Consider the following 17,889-nt stretch of genomic DNA (forward strand, 5'->3'; position numbering starts at 1 on the left):
AGTGGCCGTGCAGTGGCGGCGTGCGGGCGGCGCCGTGAGGGAGCGGCGGGCGTCGGGCACGGTCGGTGTGAGCGGAGCGGCCTCGGGGCTCCACCCTGCGGTCGCCTCCGTCGCTGGGGTCGGGGACGGAGCGGGTGTGGGGGGCTGAAGCCGTCTTGGCGCACCTGGTGCTGCTGGTGGGCCGTAGCTGCGGTGCGCACTGGGTTAATCTCGTTGAAGGTCCCATGCGCGGGTCTGGTGAGGAGTCACGGAGGGATGTGTCTGCAGCCCAGGTGTATACGTCATCACAGAATCATAGAATGGCCTGGGTTGAAAGGGGTCTTAAACACAGTCTCGTTCGAAACCCTCTCCCATGGCTAGGGGCACCTTCTGCCAGACCAGGTTGCTCAGAGCCCCATCCAACCTGGCCTTGAACACTTCCAGGGATGAAGCATCCACAGCTTCTCCGGGCAACCTGTACCAGTGCCTCACCACTCTCACAGGGAAGAATTTTTTCTTCCTATCTAATCGAAACCTACCTTCTAATAGGTTGAAGCCATTCTCCTTTGTGCTGTTACTCCAGACCCTTGCAAATAGTCTTTCTCCATGTTTCTTGTAGGCTCCCTTCAGATGGAAGGCCACAGTTAGGTCTCCTGAAGCCTTCTCTTCTCCAGGCTGAACAATTTCAATTCTCTCAGTCTTTTCTCATAGGAGAGGAACTCCTGTTACCTTGGTGGTCTCTGGACTTGCTCCAATAGCTCCATGTTCTTCCTGTGCTGGGACCCCAGATCTGGACATGGCACTTTAGGTGGGCTCTCACCTGAGCAGAGCAGAGGGGCAGAATTCCCTTCCTCACCTGCTGTCCATGGAGCTTTGGATGCAGCCCAGGGCACAGGGGATTTTTGGGCTGCCAGTGCAGCTGACAAAGCAAAGATTTGTGGCTGAGACTGTGGTAGGTACAGGATTATTTGTGACTTATTTAAATCTGCTGCTGCATCAAAGCCAACAGGGTGCTAGGTTCCATCAGCAGACATCACCAGCAGAGATAAAGAAATCATTTTGGCACACAGTGCTTGTCAGGGCACATCTGTGTTCAGTTTTGGTCTCTGCCATACAAAAAAGATGTGGACAGGCTGGAGAGGGCCCAGAGAAGGGCCACAAGGATGGCCAAAGGACTGGCAAGCTGCCATGTGAGGAAAGGCAGAGAGAGCTGGATTTGTTCCACTTTGAGGAAAGAAGGCTCAGGGGAGACCTTATCCTCACATCCCAGTGTTTAAAATGTGGCTACAGAGAAGTTAGAGACTGGTTTTACAAGGAGTCACAAGCAAAAGACAAGGGCTAATAGGTACAAGTTATTCCTGGAGAGATTCCATTTAGATACAAGAGGAAAATTTTCCTCAGTGAGAACATTCAACCACTGGAAGAATCTCCCCAGGGAAGTGGTGGATTCCCACTTACAGGATTTGGCTGTCAGAGTGCTGGGCCATCTTGTATATTCAATGCTTTTGCCAGGAAATGTTGGGCCAGGGAATCTTTGAGGTCCCTTCCAACCAGGTGGCCTGTGATGCTATGAAATTGCCATATGTGCTTTTGAAAAGAACTCCTTAGGTATAGTTTAGAAATTCAACTTTGTTTCATCCATTTTTTTTTTTTCAGTTACGTATCTAAATCTGTGTTAATTGGTCAAGGTTTTTTTAATCAGAAATGTTTGGGGTTTTTTCCATATTGTAGATGTCCAAGTCTTCAATGGCATCGAAAATGTCAGCCCAGGAGGAAATACTGAGCGATGGCCGGTTCAGCTGCGTGGCAAGGGATCCCAGGTTTTGGGAGATGCCTGAAAAGGAACGTAAAGTCAAGATTGACAAGCGCTTCCGAGCCATGTTCCATGACAAGAAGTTCAAGCTGAGGTACACAGTGGATAAAAGAGGTCGCCCTGTTAACTACACCTCTACAGAGAACCTCAGGAAGTTTTATGCCTTGTCGGAATCTGACTCGGATCTTTCAGAAAGTGATAGTAAAGAACTCGTGGTTAAGAAAAAAAAGAAAAAGAAAGCTAAAGGTAGAGAAGGAGATTCTGCAAAGGCTCTTGCTGGTGGCCTCCCAAAGGAGGAGGGCAAAAAAGCCCGACAAGGAGTGGACCAAACATGTGAAGCGGTGACTAAACTAAATGACCTTAAAAAAGAAGGACAAAAAAGTAAATCTAAGTTCAGCTTGAAAGAGGACTCGCAGAAACCCGTGGTGGAAGTTGATCACTCTCGGAGAATCAAGGACCTTTTACCCAAAGGGGAAAACAAGCAAGGAGGTGTATCAGGGGGAAGATCCATTTCGATTCAAATCAAGGAAAAGTCTTCACAAGGAAGTGCTACTAAGTCAGTCAAAACTGCCAGGAGGGACCACTCCCTAGAAGGGAAAATAAAAGAATCAGGTTAGTTGTTCAAATAACAAGGAGAATTCAGCTGTGTTCATTTGGATGTTGATGCTTTTGTTTTATCCATGGGAGATATTTTGCAAGATTAGTTATAAAACAGCTAACTGACTCAGATTCAGTGCTGCTGAAGGATTGGAGTTGGTCAGCTCTGTATAGAATCAGTTCTGATTCTTCAGTAAGATTGTGAACATCCCTGTTCTTTTAATTGTTGGCGCTGAAATTGTCGGTTAGTTAGGAAAGTAAAATTTATAGCAGCATATGCACTGCTGTATTTATCAAACTGAACAGCAGATATATGAACTGATACCATGAAGGCACGTCACAGCTTGTGGGCAGAAATTGTAAACATGGCAGCGTTGAGCCATTAATATTAGGGGGGATTAGAAAGAACAGGTAACTTGAAGAAAAACTTTATATATATTGCTTGTGCATGTGTATAGCCTCCATTATTAAATAGATTTCTACCTCTTGGTTCTGTAATATAAATAAAATAGCAAAATATTTAATTACAGTTGGGATTGATAGTACAATTTTGAGCCTAAAGAGTAATTAAATTAGATTAGACCAGACCAGACAAGCAAAAGAGGAAATGCTGTTTTCTGTTACTTGCTCCTGCATCATTACACCTTTAAGGAGTCCTGTAAATAGGTATGAAAGAGCCCTGAACTTTTCCTTTTTGTAAAGAGTCATGTGTAATTCTAACATAAAAATGTATCTAATGTTTATCTTTCTGTACTCAGACATCTGTGACCAAAGTGTAAAATATAAAAGCCAGTTAGAAGAAGAAACCTCTTCAAGTGAAGATGCAGAATTGGAAGAAGATGAATCAGAAGATGGTGGAGAAACAGGCAAGGAAGAGGAGCCAGAGGATGATGGGGATATAGGTGAAGATGACAGTGATTCAGAAGATGATGAAGAAAGTGATAGTGGGCCTGATCTAGCCAGAGGCATAGGGAACATTGACACGAGCTCAGAGGATGATGAGGATTTAAACGAGCTGTTTCCAAAGGAGCCAGAGATCGAGCACTCATGGCGCGAGCTGGATAAAGATGCCCCTCGTGGAGATGAGGTAACAATACTTTGCCTGTGAAAAGTTGCTACATGACAAACTCAGAAATGTTATGAGTTGGTTATAGATCATCATCTATGGAACAGTTTGTGGAAGTATTTTTCATAAAGGTTTTTCAGCCTTTTAGTGACAGAATGGAAGTGGTAATGAAATTGTCTGACAATGAGAGACTTGCAGTTTTCACTGGTATCTCCTCTTCCCCTAAGCACACTTGCCTATACCTATGAATAAGCTGTCTACAGGTGAAAGAACAAACAAAATCAAGCCTTTCAGTAATTCCAGAATTTAAATAGTACTGCTTTTTTTGCTCATTACTGATTTTTTTCACTTTTCAAAAATTTAGTTATTTAACTCACACTTCAAGAAATTAAGGCATCATGAGACAGTGAAATAGAACTTTACAACTAGCACAATCAGTGTGTAAGGAAATCACAGTACTCTAGTGCTGTCACAATAGTGGTAATGGTTGCTCCTGAGACTAGCAGTGTTTGATGATAACAAAATCCTAAGCAATTATATTGTCACTGCAGTTCTAAATCTGTGATTGGTGCAGTCTATTCTGTGGTGCTTCACTATTTATGTCCTTTTTATGTGCTCTGGTAATCAATGCTTCTCATCTTTGCTACTTTAAATGATAAAAAGTCATGACGACAATGCTGCTTTTATTTTTTTCAGCAAAGTTTATTGCTGACTTTGATTTTTACCACTGAGTTCTGCTAGTGTATTGTGAATTGTGTATTCCCCACAACAGTTAACAATTAATTTTATGTTCTTTCAGATTACAAGTAGATTGGCTGTTTGTAATATGGACTGGGATAGGTTGAAGGCTAAGGATTTGTTGGCTCTATTTAATTCTTTCACACCCAAAGGAGGAACAGTGTTTTCTGTTAAGGTAAGAACTGGTTTCTAAAAGGAGTACCGACTTCTACTGTTTAAAAAAAATAGACTAGAAAATAAGAAGCAAGACAGTACTGTGGAGAGCCAAAAGAAATATTAATGCGTTTAAAGAGAAATTATGTTGCAATTTAACTTGCTGTAACAGGTATGTATTTGGCATAGTTAGAGGCCAAAGCCATTAATTTCTTTTGTGCATGAGGTTGGCCCTCATTGCTGCTTTTTCTCTAGTAGGAGGAGACTACATTTCCTTGATTAGTTTAATATTCAGTGGTCTGTATGGCAGACAACTCAACCTTAGACTGAAGACCCAGCCTTAGACCTTACTAATAAATTGGTTGTATTCTGGCCAGTTAAGTTATATTTTTCCATTAATAGTGTCTACCTCAGCTCTCTGAGAAATTTTAATCAGATACCTCTTTCTGAAAAGGGCCACAATGTACAATGAACAAAGTCAGGGTTCCTGTTGTTCTTCATCTGCCTCAAAATTCCTAGCAGGCAGTTTGATTATTCTACTGTCTTTTCCATACTTTCCATCAATTATGGAATTGATCCCTTTACTGATCCTAAATAAAAACTGTGAAGTGTAAAAGCCTGGAGAGATATTTTTTTCCTTAGTTAGTGTACATTACACTACAGTTAAAAACTTCGTTTTATGTTGTTGTATTTGTAGATTTATCCTTCAGAGTTTGGAAAAGAGAGATTGAAAGAGGAAGAACAAAAAGGACCTGTGGAACTGTTTGATCTTCCAGAGAATACCACAGAGGATGACGGGTATTAATTTTAATTTTGTCTTCAAATGACAGATATAATATGTTTAATTCTTAGTAGAAATCCCAATCAACTCCTTTTTTCAGGAGTTCATATGTGGAAGTGTCCTGTGGACACCTTAAGTTTTTAGTTTTGTTCAAAGGTTGTTTTACAACAGGCACTGGTTCATTATCAGTGCATTTAATAAATGCATGATGATGAAACTTGAGAAGTTGAGATTTGCTTTTTGATGTGAGTTCAAAATTTTATGATGTAGCTCACTGGAGTAATCAATGGAACAAATGTGTGGTTAGCTTAAAAACCAGCATTTCTCCTCTACAAGTTGCCATTTGTGCAGTAAACTCCTTTTAGTGCTCACTGTCAAAATTCTTACCTGTGAATCAACAGGGACCTTAGTCCAAGAATTCCCAGACTGATATTTCTTGCATGTCACCAGCAACAGCCCTGGCCTCCTAGGCTGAGTTCCTCAGTTCTACCATTGTCCTGGCTTCTTCAGGCATGTCTTTTTTGCCTTTTTTTAGCTTTTTTTCAAGGTTTTGCTTTGATGTTTTTCCAAAATTTCCAGATGTTTGGCAGCCTGACTGGGGCCATATTTGTATAATGCATCCTGACAGACTGCCCTGTATTTAGAAAATCTAGATGCTTCTAAAATAAGGGCAGATCCCATTGAAGATATTCTCTGGTGTGTCAGGAGAGTGTAAGGTGGATGTAGAGCATGTTCTGAGGTCACCTGCATTGTGTTCCTCAAGGTGCATCCTGAAGTGTTGGATTTACTGCTCAGTGGGCTTGAGAGCATCTGGAATCTGACACACAGAAATCCAGGTATCCCAGAGGTACCACCACAGTGATACCTGTGCCCTTCAGAATCACTGAACCTATCCCTGTGACCTATCAGTGGAGTCATGTACAAATTTTACACTTAATAAAGCTGTCTGAAATGGTCTTTTTACTTGAAGAAAACTCAATACTGGTGGAACTTCGTGCTGTTTAACATTTCGTCTTACAAGATTAGGAGAGTAGTTGATTGGCGCATGCTTTTAACGCATGTTTTTAATTTTAATAAAATTTTAAAATTTAAATTTTGACTTAAAAGATATTGTGAGTAAAAAGCTGTTAAAGCCAGCTCACCTGACTGGTCTTTTCTCCACTTTTGCAGGATTTATAGGGAAAAACTGCGGGAGTACCAGTTTAAGCGACTGAAATACTTCTATGCAGTTGTAGAATGTGATTCTCCTGAAACAGCCAATAAAATTTATGAGGAATGTGATGGACTGGAATTTGAAAGTAGCTGTTCTTTCATAGACCTGAGGTAACTCCACTGGTGGTATTTTTGCACGTTGGGCCAGGGAGGGTGAATTAAAGGCACTTTATAATAATTCAGAGTAAACTATATTACTTTATTCTGTAACCAGAACGAGATATGAAGATAAATTGGGCATCCAGTGAGTTGTTAGGTTTCCCTTTGGTTTTTCTTCTTTTTAACCATTTTTATTGTAACATGGGAAGTTCAAGAGGATCTCTGCATAGAGTGTCTATTTTCAGATAAGCCAGATAAAAAGTTCTGATTACATCTTCAAGCTTTTGGTACAGTTAAGTAAAGTGATAGGATTCAGAAAATGAAACTTTTTTCTTTTTCTCTCCCCAAGGATCCAGAAGTGAATCTTTTTTGTGATTCCTTACCACAGGGCAAGATTATTGCTGCTGTTGTCACAAAGCTGTAATAGATATGTTAGTCCTTGTGAATGAGCTGGATGCTCTGCTATTTTAAAAGTCATGTTTGGGAAAGAAAGGATTTAAAATTATGGTTTTGTTTATTGTTAGTATTTCCTTTTGTTGCAAAAGCCCCCTTTCGTTCTAAGCAGAAAAGTTACTAAATCACTAAAAGTTGTGACAAAAGCCCTGTTTGTCTGCTGGAGCCTCTATTATGGACATCCTTGGAAGTCAGTGAAAGTTAAGGGTTTTTTGCATTGAATCATATTCTAGAGAAACTCAGTTAATTTGCTTTGAACCATTTTGGAGAAGACATCTTTGCTAAGGGAACATGTAACTTTTCATCATTTTAAACACTGATAATGTTTTATAACAAACACAGTTGCTTGAAAATCTCCAATGTTTTTCCTAATCTTCTGCTTTGTTAAATTTTAATGTTGAATATGGTTTATCAGATTACATTTGCAAAGATTTTAAAAAATCACAAGTAATTTCTTAAGTAGTATATCAAGGTTTTGGTTTTTTTTTTTTAAGTAAGTTCTTCAATTGTTACTTTTTAATTTTTTTTCCTTATTAATTACAATTTTCAAGATGTACTAAACTTTCCTAAAAAGTTTGGAATTTCTTATTCATCTGTTTTCAAATCCTATTTTATTCACTTTTTTCTTTTTAATGTTTAATATTAAACTTTCTGAAAAGATCATTCTTAAAACAAAGAAAACCACCAAACAAACCACCTGTGACCCTATTTATACCAGACTGAAAATTGAAATACCTCCCAAAGGGCATGTTGTTATACACTGAAAACTTGTGGAACAGATCTGCAGAAGCCAGGCAATAAATCTTACATGTGTGGAGTACTTGTCCATATCTTTTGTTCCCTTTTCAGACTTACCCCCTTTTTATTTTAGCTAATTCTTTCATGCTGATGTACCATACTTAGGAAAGCTTAGGCTGTTTATACTATGCAATTTCCCGGTGTATTTGAAGAATAACATGTTTTATTTGCCTTTAAGATTTATTCCAGATAATGTTACATTTGATGATAAGCCAAAAGATGTAGCCTCAGAAGTGAACATAGCTGCTTATAAGCCAAAGTACTTCACATCTGCTGCTATGGGAACATCAAAGGTATCTTTACAGTGTTTTTGTAATGCTTTTCTTATTTGTTTAGTTTTGCTGTCAGCTTGTGAATGATATATGTACTGGGGAAAAGATTCCTGATTATCTCCACCATTTCAAAATAAAGACATCAAACATATTAAAAGATTTAAGCATGCTATGGACCTACAAGTTGCAACCCTGGTTTGGTATTTAAAGGAGGTTGTGCTTCTCTTTTACAAATTCAATACTGTATTTTGACCTCATTATATCTCTGTGACAAGTTACACATAAAATAACTTTGTTATTTACAGTTAAATTCTTTAATTTGCCTAAAATGGATGTTAGTATATAAATCAGTAAGAGTTTTTTTGGTAGTAATGCCAGGCTTCAACAGTTGCTTCCCCTCCTTGTAGCAATTAATTCCTACTCTGTCCTACTGAGAGCCAAAATTTCCATCTGGCCATGAAGTGAACCAGATTGGAGAAGTGATTAGTTGAGAAATAAGTACTTCTGTTAGATCGTTTTTCAGTCAGATCTGTTTCACGTTCTGGTTGAGGGTGCAGTTGCGCAAACACTTTCATTGTCTCCATTGCAGTCCGTGTGTGATTCCAGCAGTGAATTGCTGCTGGAAGAGGAAAAGAGAGGGGTTAGTGGCTGCTTCAACTCTAGTATCTGTTGCCACAAAGGAAATTCAGCTTACAGAGGTTTTGTCTTGTGGGACCTGCTGTTCCAGAACCATTCAGTGCATGAGTTTTCTTCAGTTCTTCTTGTAGTTCCAACTCCTTAGAAATGTAGCATAAATTCCAAAATGTTATAATTAGATTCATGTTACTAAATGATTTATTATAGTGAGATATTGTAGAGAGCATTACTAACAGGTAATTGAATGGAAAGTATAAAATAATCTTCCCTAAAAAGACAATGTTACAGTCTTCAGTTTTAATGTTCCAGCTTCTACAACTGGCATTCTTTCTTTTAAGGTAGATATCACATGGGATGAGACAGATCATGAGAGAGTGACATCACTCAGCAGAACTTTTAACAAAGAGGAGCTTCTTGACATGGATTTTCAAGCTTATTTGGCTTCATCAAGTGAAGAAGAGGAGGAACAGCAGCAAGGTACTTTGGTAATAAATATTGTACACAAAGTGATTAGCTGCAGGGTTCTGAATACAAATTATTTACATATTTAAATGTCATATCTATAGCAAATACTTTGAGCGTCATCTTTTACAAGGACAATATTATATTTGTTTTATAATGATTGTACCCCTGAGCAGAATCTTTAAATAGTCCAGACTGGAAAGGACCTTAAAGACCATCTAGCTCCAATACCCTGCCATTGGCAGGGACACCTTCCACTGGACTACAGTAGCTGCTTTCTGAATAGGAGCTTGCACCTCTGAGTGGAAAATAATTTTCTTGCATTTTGATTCTCCTCCTACTCCTTTTTTTTTCTCTTTTTTCAGGGTATCTTGACATCTCTTTGTCAAGTTTGGCAATATCTGCTTTTAATCTGTTCATTTCTGAGATAAATTATGGGCCCATAGAACTTGAAATGTTTCCTTTTCAGAGGAAAGGTCCTAGTTTGAAATGCAAGGTGGATAATGACTAAATGAACAGGAACATATTTCAAATGCTTTTTGATTCACATACTTCTTAAGAATATAAAGAGAATTTCTTCTAACTTTGTAAGGTACATGAGTCTTCTGAATATGGTGCAGCAGTGTTTAAATTCCTGATTTAAATTGCTTGTTTTCAATCAAAAATTCATCCTGCTCTTAATATATACAGCCTAGATTACAAGGCAAATAAAATTTCATTAAACCTTAATTAGGTCTTTCAAACAGATGTTAAAATTGATTTATACCACATTAAAGTAGGTTGCTGCAATCAGAGATGAGCTTGGAGCATGCAAAAAAACATTACAGATTCTTCTGGTTACAGAGTTGGGAAATCTTGTGGCAGCAAACTCATCTTGGCAGCAATAATGTCCACTTGTGTCTTATCTTACATAAAAACTGCACTGTAATGCACTTTAGTTCCTCTAGCAATACTTAGTGAAGTCTATAAAGGGAACCAAGGGATACAGAGTAAAGCACATTTTCTCTCAGGTACAAGGCTACCAAGGTGCTAAAGATAAGCATCTGTGATAGAGTAGTGATGAAAGCAAATATTCATGTGAACAACACTTCAGGAATTTTAAAGAGTAAAATTCCATTGCTGGGAAGGAAAAAGAAATGACCTTAAATAAGCTTACCACACTGATAAATTTTAAATCTGGAAATATCTAGATTCAAATGATGTTTTGAAAAGTAAGTTGCTAATAGAGGAATTATGTTGTCATGTCTTTAATATGTTCCTGACATTTTATCCATTCAGTTATGTGATACAAAACAGGATTCCATCTGTCAGGGTTCCATTTGGCAGAATTATGTGGTGCTATGCACAAATGGGAAAAATCAATGTCAGCTGCTTGAATGGAAATGTAGGAGTCTGATAAGGAGGAAGAAGTGTCCTGGACTTCAATTTATACTTTTCAAACTTACTAAAATATTTTATTTTTAAAAGGGTTTTTGTTGGTCTGTTCTAACATGTTTTTTCATGGAATTTTTCACCTTAAAATATGTGCATCATGAATGTTAGTATTACTGTTAAACAACAGTTCTGTAACATCAAGGATTTCAGTGACCTGGAATATTGTGGTTCATAGCACAAAACTTCTCCTTTACGTAACTTCTGAATTTTGTGTTACTTGGGTACATTTATCCCAGTTAGGAAGTGTTTGTGGCATTCATCAAGCCCAGCCCATAATTGCTATTTTGACAATGTGGACCAGTGACTGAGTGTATGGCATTTTAAATATGCTTCAAATTAAGCATTATGGGGTTTATGTCTAAGCTTTTAATCTGTTTTTTTTTTTTTTAATCTTTACAAGAGCAACATATTTTCTGCTGTTCTGCTTTGCACAGCACACAAATAGTGAAACAGACTCTATGATAAATACTTTTATAGGACTTTTTTTAATTAGCTGGTCTTTATAGAAGCGTGGAATCACGCAATATCCTGAGTTGGAAGGGACACATGAGGATCATTGGGTCCAAGTTGTGACTCCACAAAGGGAAACCTAAAAGTTAAACCTGAGAGTTGTCCAAACACTGAACACCACCAGGCTTGTAGGAGCTTCCTGTAGATCCCTGCTCTCCTCAGTAGGAATCTGAGCAGGAAGCCCAGTCTCCTGTGGTATTTGACTTCCAGTATAAGACTCCACAAAGCCAGTAGGTCTTTTGTTTTGTGCTGCTGTCCTGATGCCAGAGGTGCACAAGTGCAATGAAAGGAAATGTAGTGGGAGGGAGGAATTTTTGTTTAAATAATGCTGCTAAATCTTATTTTCAATAATTAGGGTTAGATAGAATCAGACTAGTTATTAAATCTTTTTACAACTCTGAAAACAATTTGTTGCAATAACTCATGACTACATATATAAATTTAAATGCATATATAGCATTTTATAAGATAAGGTACAGCCTTTTTCTCTTAAAAATGAACAGTATCCACATGTGTTTATGTTTTCTAAAGCTATTACAGAAGGCTAAGAAATGAAGGGTGACAGAAGTAGAACATGTGGTTATTTATTATTGTCTGTGGAAAGAAGCAGCAAGAGGGTTTAGCAGTTTATGAGTTGGCCAAGCCTGGGTGGAATTTCATGGGAATTTCAGAATGCAAATACCACAACCTGCTTATTTTCTTTCTGTGAAGCATCAGAAACTTGATATGACTGATGCAGATGTTGGATACTTTTCCAAAGCATGTTTGCAGGAACTCTTGGGTTGGGTTTGTTTTGTAATTAAAGGTGCTTGTAAGGCCAAGGGTCATGTCAGCATTCCTCCTAGGAAGTTCATATAAACTGTTGGAGGTGTCCAGTAACATGAAGAGCACATCTCCCTGTGCTTTTGCAGGCCAGTGTGTCCCTGCTCAGGACTGACTCTGATTGCCAGAGTGTTAGCCTTGCCTTAGGTCTGGCTGGCTCAGAGGCATGACTCTAGTGGTGCCAGCTCACCTCTGCACAGACAGGTGCTTGAAGGCTGCAGCTACAAAGCTCACCTGGTTTGCAAGAGGAAGTTTAAAAACTGCACCCAGTGCACACCCCTCAATAGTTAGACTACACAGACCTGAAGGAAAATGCAAAAAAAGCTAAGAAAATGCCATAATTAAATGTTTACCGTTCATTTACTGTTATCTGTTTGCATTCTCTTCTTCCAGTATCTTTTCTCCCTGAAAAATCTTACAAAAAGGCATCAACTCTGATAGGCTTTGAATAAACTTCTTCTTGTATTCTAAATTTTTCCATTTTTTTATTATCACTGGGATGAACTAATGGGATTTGCACAAATCCTTGTTCAGGAAGTGCTTAGAATGTGGGGGAAAGGGGTTAAACCCCAGTGTTTTCTTTGACATTATTTTCTGGCTCACAACTGACATCAACACATTTAATTTTTCATAGCATGCTGTAGTGCAAAAACCTCTACCTTAGGCTTGATTCTTGAGCACTGGAGTGTAAAGCTTTTTGGTTTTAATTCTCTAGGTCTACATGTATTGTACATATTTTGTTTTTTATTTTTTATCTATCTGAATTTGAGTAACTACCCTGAATAAAATTGAGATATTTAGGGCAATTTTTAAGGTAGGGTCATCAGTACCCAAGTCAGTAGCTGAGTTTTCTGCTTTGCCATTACATCATGGAAAGAAAATTCCCCCCACCTTTAAAATAATTCAGCTTTGCAGCAGACCTCTTGTCAGATGTTATATCTGCTAAAAGTTTTCTACTGTCTTTAGTTTCTAAGGCTGAGGTTTTTAAAAAAAGGAATCATCTACTCAGCTATTGCAAGGTAATTTTAAACGAAGAACACAATCTCTTCACAGCCCTGTGATTACAAGAACATGATCTCAGCTAACTCAGCTGCCAGTCACTGATTTAATATATTGAACCTCTGCATTTGGTTATATTTGGTATTAATGTCATCTTCTAAAAACAAATTGTTGCATTGGAATGTTTCTGACTAGCGTCACTATTTGAACTTTCTTATTTTAAAATCCTTTAGCACTTCTATTACTACTTCCCTTTGAAAACAATAAGAATATGCTTGTATTTTATACTCTAAATTTCATCAGTTTTTGCCTTTTTCTCCTTCCCAGGTTGATTGTATTTCTCTTGCAGTGCAGCGGTTAATGCCCCAAAACTTTTTGGTTTGTGTGTTTTGTTCAAAAAGCCTTTGAACAAGCTGTTGGCAGAAAGCATTGCTGCCTTAATATCCATCAGAAAGTGGCTCCTGATGTTGTGCAATACAGCTTGATACTTGAAAGCCACTGACAAGGTTTTTTGAACTCTGAACAAACTTTGAGAACAAACTCAGCTCACTTTCCTTTCTTGCAGCTGTTGTCAAATGTGTGTTATTTGCTTACAGAATTATAAGCTCCTACAGTTCGTTTGAAGGCAATGTTGAACATTTGTTTTAAAACTGTTAGTTTTGACAGAAGAAATATAAGTTCTGTCTAAATGAGAAAGAATGACAATATGCATTGCCACTTAAATTTCTCCTAGCAAAACAAGTGAAAAATACAAACTGGTAGCCCCTTGCCTATCCAGGTTCTAGGGATCCTCTTTCAGCTTAAGGATTTTTTCAGTTCCCATGCAGTTCAACCTCTTCTTTCTCAGGACACTAGGAATAAGAAACAACCAAATGTCTTCTTTTTCTACTTGTCTTCAAAACAGAGTTGCCTTTTGCTTTCTGGATGAGCAGATGCTTCCCTCTTAGATCTCAGCTTCTGATGAGGAAAGTAGAAAAGCAGCTGCAGCTGACTTGTCCCCATGTGCCATGCAAAAGATGAGCCGGCAGGGAACGAGCCCGGCCTGGCTGAACAGAGAGCTTTGGCTGGAACTTAGGAAAGAAAAAGGAGGGTTTATGAACTTTGGAAGAAGGGGCAGGCAATTCAGGGGGACTAGGTTGTTGGGAGGTTATGCAGGGAGAAAATAAGGGTGACAGCCAAGCTAGAACTTAACCTGATTACTGCCGTGGAAGACAAAAATTGTCCATATAAATACATTTGCAGTAAGAGGAGAGCTAAGGAGGATCTCCATCCTTTACTGGATGTAGAGGGAAGCACTGTGACAAAGAATGAGTGAAAGACTGCAGTACTAATGCCTCCTTTGCCTCAGTCTTTAATACTAATGCAGGTACTGGGTACCTGAACTGGGAGACAGGAACAGGGAGCAGAAAGAAGCCCCCTTAATACAAAGGGAAATGGTCAGTGATCTGCTACACCACGTAGAGACGCAAAAGTCTGTGGGGCCAGATGGGATCTACCCAAGGGTACTGAGGGAGTTGGCAGATATCTTATGCTCTTAGCCACTTTCCATCATTTTTGAGCAGTCCTGGATAATCAAGGAGGTCACAGTTGACTGGAAGTTAGCAGATGTAATGCCCATCTACACAAAGGCCTGGAAGGGCTGGTTTTGGAGATTTACATTCTACTCTGCTGGAAAGGACTCTAAAAGTAATAATTCTAAAATATGGTGAAGGATGTTTGTCCAGTGAGTGATTTCCTTTAAAGGACAAATTGTCTTGTCTTTTCAGATACTATTTTAATTCATCTAAATAAGGGAATTCTTAAACTGGCTATTCTGTGGGGTAATAATAGATGAAAATATATTATCTTCTGGAAATAATGTGTATGTGTTAGGTTTATTTTGTAAAGATTAACTTCAGTTGCTCATTTTCATGAAGCTGTCTGTGATAACTTTGCTCTCTCCTCCTAGATGGTGATGTAGCTCATGAAATGGAAGATGACAAACCGAGGAAAAGCCAAAAAGATGATGAAGAGCAAATTGCCAAGTACAGAGAACTTTTGCAAAGTATCCAAGAAAAAGAGAAAAAGCAGGAAGAAAAGGATATAGGAATGGAGATTAAATGGGTTCCAGGTAGGGTTTGTTTTTTTTTTTTTTTTCCTGCCTTGGCAGATATGCAATATTGGTCTGCTGACAGGGATATAGTGTAAGGTGCTGAATTTATAGTAGGAGAAACAAACCCTTTTTTTTTTCCCCATAAATTGAAATCCAGATTGTTTACAGTGAGGGAAACAGAAGAAATAACATGACTGAACTTAGTTCCTCAGCTGTAAGTTTCTCTTTATAGATCAGTTTTTGCCAAGATTTTTTGTACTTGCTTTTTCAATTATCACTTTATAGATGTTTTTTAAGTAGAATTCATGTGTTTGCTATAGAGTCATAAAATATACTTACACTTTTAAAAATGAAAATCAGTATGTTTGGAAACATAGTGTATAAATAGAGGAGAGTGGTTTGGAAGTGTTGCTTGCATAATGCTAAAGATTTGGGGAAGAAAAGAGGAAGAAGACCTTCCAGTGAAACTGCTCTGGGAGAAAAAGCAAGGTACCAGGAATGATTGGGGAACAGTGACATCCAGATTGACATCTGGAAATCAGTGAAAGGTAACTTCACCATGTAGCATCCCAGCACAGCTCATCTGGAGAGGCAAACATGAGTGTCTAGTTCTCTTTTTCCTTTGTGATGAAAAACCACTCAGACTGAATGTTGTCTGTGAGGTGCAATGAGCTAGTTTAACAGCTCACTACGTCCACAGAGGGAAAGGTTTGCACTGTGGCATCACCTTAATCCTGGCCCAGAGCTCATTCTGACTGTCTGTACCAGCCCTGGCACTTGGCAGGTGTCATGGTTTGACTCTGGCATAATGCCAGTGCCCCCATGAAAATACACCCTCCCCAAATGAGTGCTGTGAGATGTGATCAGGAACAGAGCAGAGCAGGCTCAAGCTTAAAAACAAAGGAAAAAAACTTTATCAAGCTACTACTATAATAAAAGACACACACACAGTTCAGGATGAAAACCTTCCAAACCATTCCTCCTCCCCCCACCCAATTTCCACCAAAACACAGTGAGACACAACTGTGGATTCCTGATCAAGTTACCACCCTTCAGATAATCGTATAATTCAGATAATGCGTTCTTCGCTGACCGGAACAGAAGAGAAAGTTCCCCTGGCAGTTCTCTGCTTTTAACCCCCTGTGTTCTCAGAGGTGTGTCCAATGCCTTCAATGGTCACTCCAAGTGTCAGTGTCCAAACCTGACTTCTGATTGGTTTGACCCCAACTTCCTGAGAAAATTCACTTCCCTGTCAAACCATGACAGTAAGTCTCTGCAAGTCTAATTTTGTTTGCTAAAATAACAGAACTAGTCTGGAAAAGAAAAAATCCGTATCTTTTCCCCTGAGTTGGCAGGCCAGATAGGCACATGTTCAGAGGGTTAAATGTGCAGCTGAAAGACTAGGGAAGTGTGACATCCCCTTCTTGGGAGCAGCAAGTGCAACAGCTGTGGGACTGCAGCCTATGTCAGGACACAGCCCCGTTCTGTTACTGCATATAGCAAGACCAGACACATGCCAAAATCCAGGCCCTTCACTGCTGATGGATTAATCCCAGCTAGGAATGCATATCTAATGGTATGATTTATACAAATATTATTCTGAGTTGTAACTCAGGTAACTTCTGCTGAATAGAAGTTCTGCTCAGTTTGAAATATTCTGGTCTGTAGCGGTTCACTGAAATGGACTAAAGTGAAAGGAACAATTTTATTCCCATTTCTTCATGAGACCTGTATTCAAAAGGATACATGGGCATTATAAATTATGTGCTTTCAATCATGCTTTTATAATTCCAATAATTTCTGACATGAATTCTGTCAAAACCTTTTTGAAAAAGCATGTATCATGCAGCCAGGACAAGTGACCACTGACACAGTGTCGTACTCCATCTGTCCACAGCATGTCAGTACTTGCATTCACGATGTTGCTCACTCAGTATTTGATTCATTTTGTCACTGAGCATTCAAGGCTAAGGAGTTTTCATAGATAGGTAGCTTTATAAGACTTCTACAGAGATTTGTTGTTGCCACCTTTCAGAGTGAAGGTGGAAACCACAGGTGAATCAATTGCTGCTAGGAGTGTGTTTTGTATTTATATATTTTTGTATTTAGATGTTGTTAAAGTAACTATTTTTTGAGTTGGTTTTTATGTTGGTTTTGGAAAACACATTTGGAGGGTTTTTTGTTTATTATGCATTCTGTTTTTCAAAGAATTTTGCAAATTGTGTGAAAGAAGTCCTGTAAATTTAAAAAAATTTGAGCAACTTAATGTGGTAACATATTCAAGAATCTAGAGCAAACCATTCATTTTAGGAGATGGAAAATTGTTTTAAGGGAGACCAAAGGAAACTCTTTAGCCTTGCTTGCCCTGAGAGAGCAAGAAGTTTTCTAAGAGGCTGTACCTTGCACGCTACATTTAGTAGCAATGGAGTATTAACTGTAGTAGAGATGGAATCCATTCCATGATGCATGGGCTCTCTGTTTCTTTGCAATGGAACTTTAGAAAATTGGATTTGTTACATACTTATACCTAGTCCAACCCCTTCCCTACTGCACCTTCTTGTAGGACTCCTAGGGCTTTTGCTATGTCTTTATCTCTTTTGAGGGAGGGATGATAAAAAAACCCAAATAACCAAACAAAAAACATACATTTGACTGATTTTGTCTAAATTTAGCTGGATGTCCATGCACAGGATCAGGTTTGTTCATATAATTTTAGGATCAATGTGCATGTGCACACAATGAATTTTACATGGATAGTTTATTGTATTTCATGTTAATTTAGCAACTATGATTTTACAGTATATGTTAACATTTCCTCATTTCTTACCCTGAAAAATGAGAGGTTTGTTGAAGAGCAGAGGTTCTGGAAATCATAGAAGTGTTCACTTGCCTTTGTTAGAGACTGTTCCCCTCCACAAGGTCAGCAGTGCCACTTCTGGCTATTGACACCTGCAATATAGTTTTGTCCAAAAC

General features: G+C 38.7%; 1 protein-coding gene across 1 annotated transcript in view; it reads left to right on the forward strand.

Annotated features, from left to right (window-relative positions):
• The first annotated feature begins 20 nt into the window (after positions 1-20).
• Positions 21-17,889, forward strand: part of ESF1 (ESF1 nucleolar pre-rRNA processing protein homolog) — a 30,035-nt gene continuing 12,166 nt past the window's right edge. Inside the window, exons 1-9 of the mRNA XM_053939357.1 lie at positions 21-61; positions 1,711-2,404; positions 3,148-3,476; positions 4,255-4,368; positions 5,044-5,144; positions 6,298-6,450; positions 7,868-7,982; positions 8,936-9,074; positions 14,773-14,934. Coding sequence (XP_053795332.1) covers positions 1,711-2,404; positions 3,148-3,476; positions 4,255-4,368; positions 5,044-5,144; positions 6,298-6,450; positions 7,868-7,982; positions 8,936-9,074; positions 14,773-14,934 — 1,807 coding nt within the window. The 5' untranslated portion in view covers positions 21-61. The remainder of the gene's footprint in view (positions 62-1,710; positions 2,405-3,147; positions 3,477-4,254; positions 4,369-5,043; positions 5,145-6,297; positions 6,451-7,867; positions 7,983-8,935; positions 9,075-14,772; positions 14,935-17,889) is intronic.

Source organism: Vidua chalybeata, chromosome 3 (genome assembly GCF_026979565.1).
Source record: "Vidua chalybeata isolate OUT-0048 chromosome 3, bVidCha1 merged haplotype, whole genome shotgun sequence".
Taxonomy (NCBI): Eukaryota; Metazoa; Chordata; class Aves; order Passeriformes; family Viduidae; genus Vidua; species Vidua chalybeata.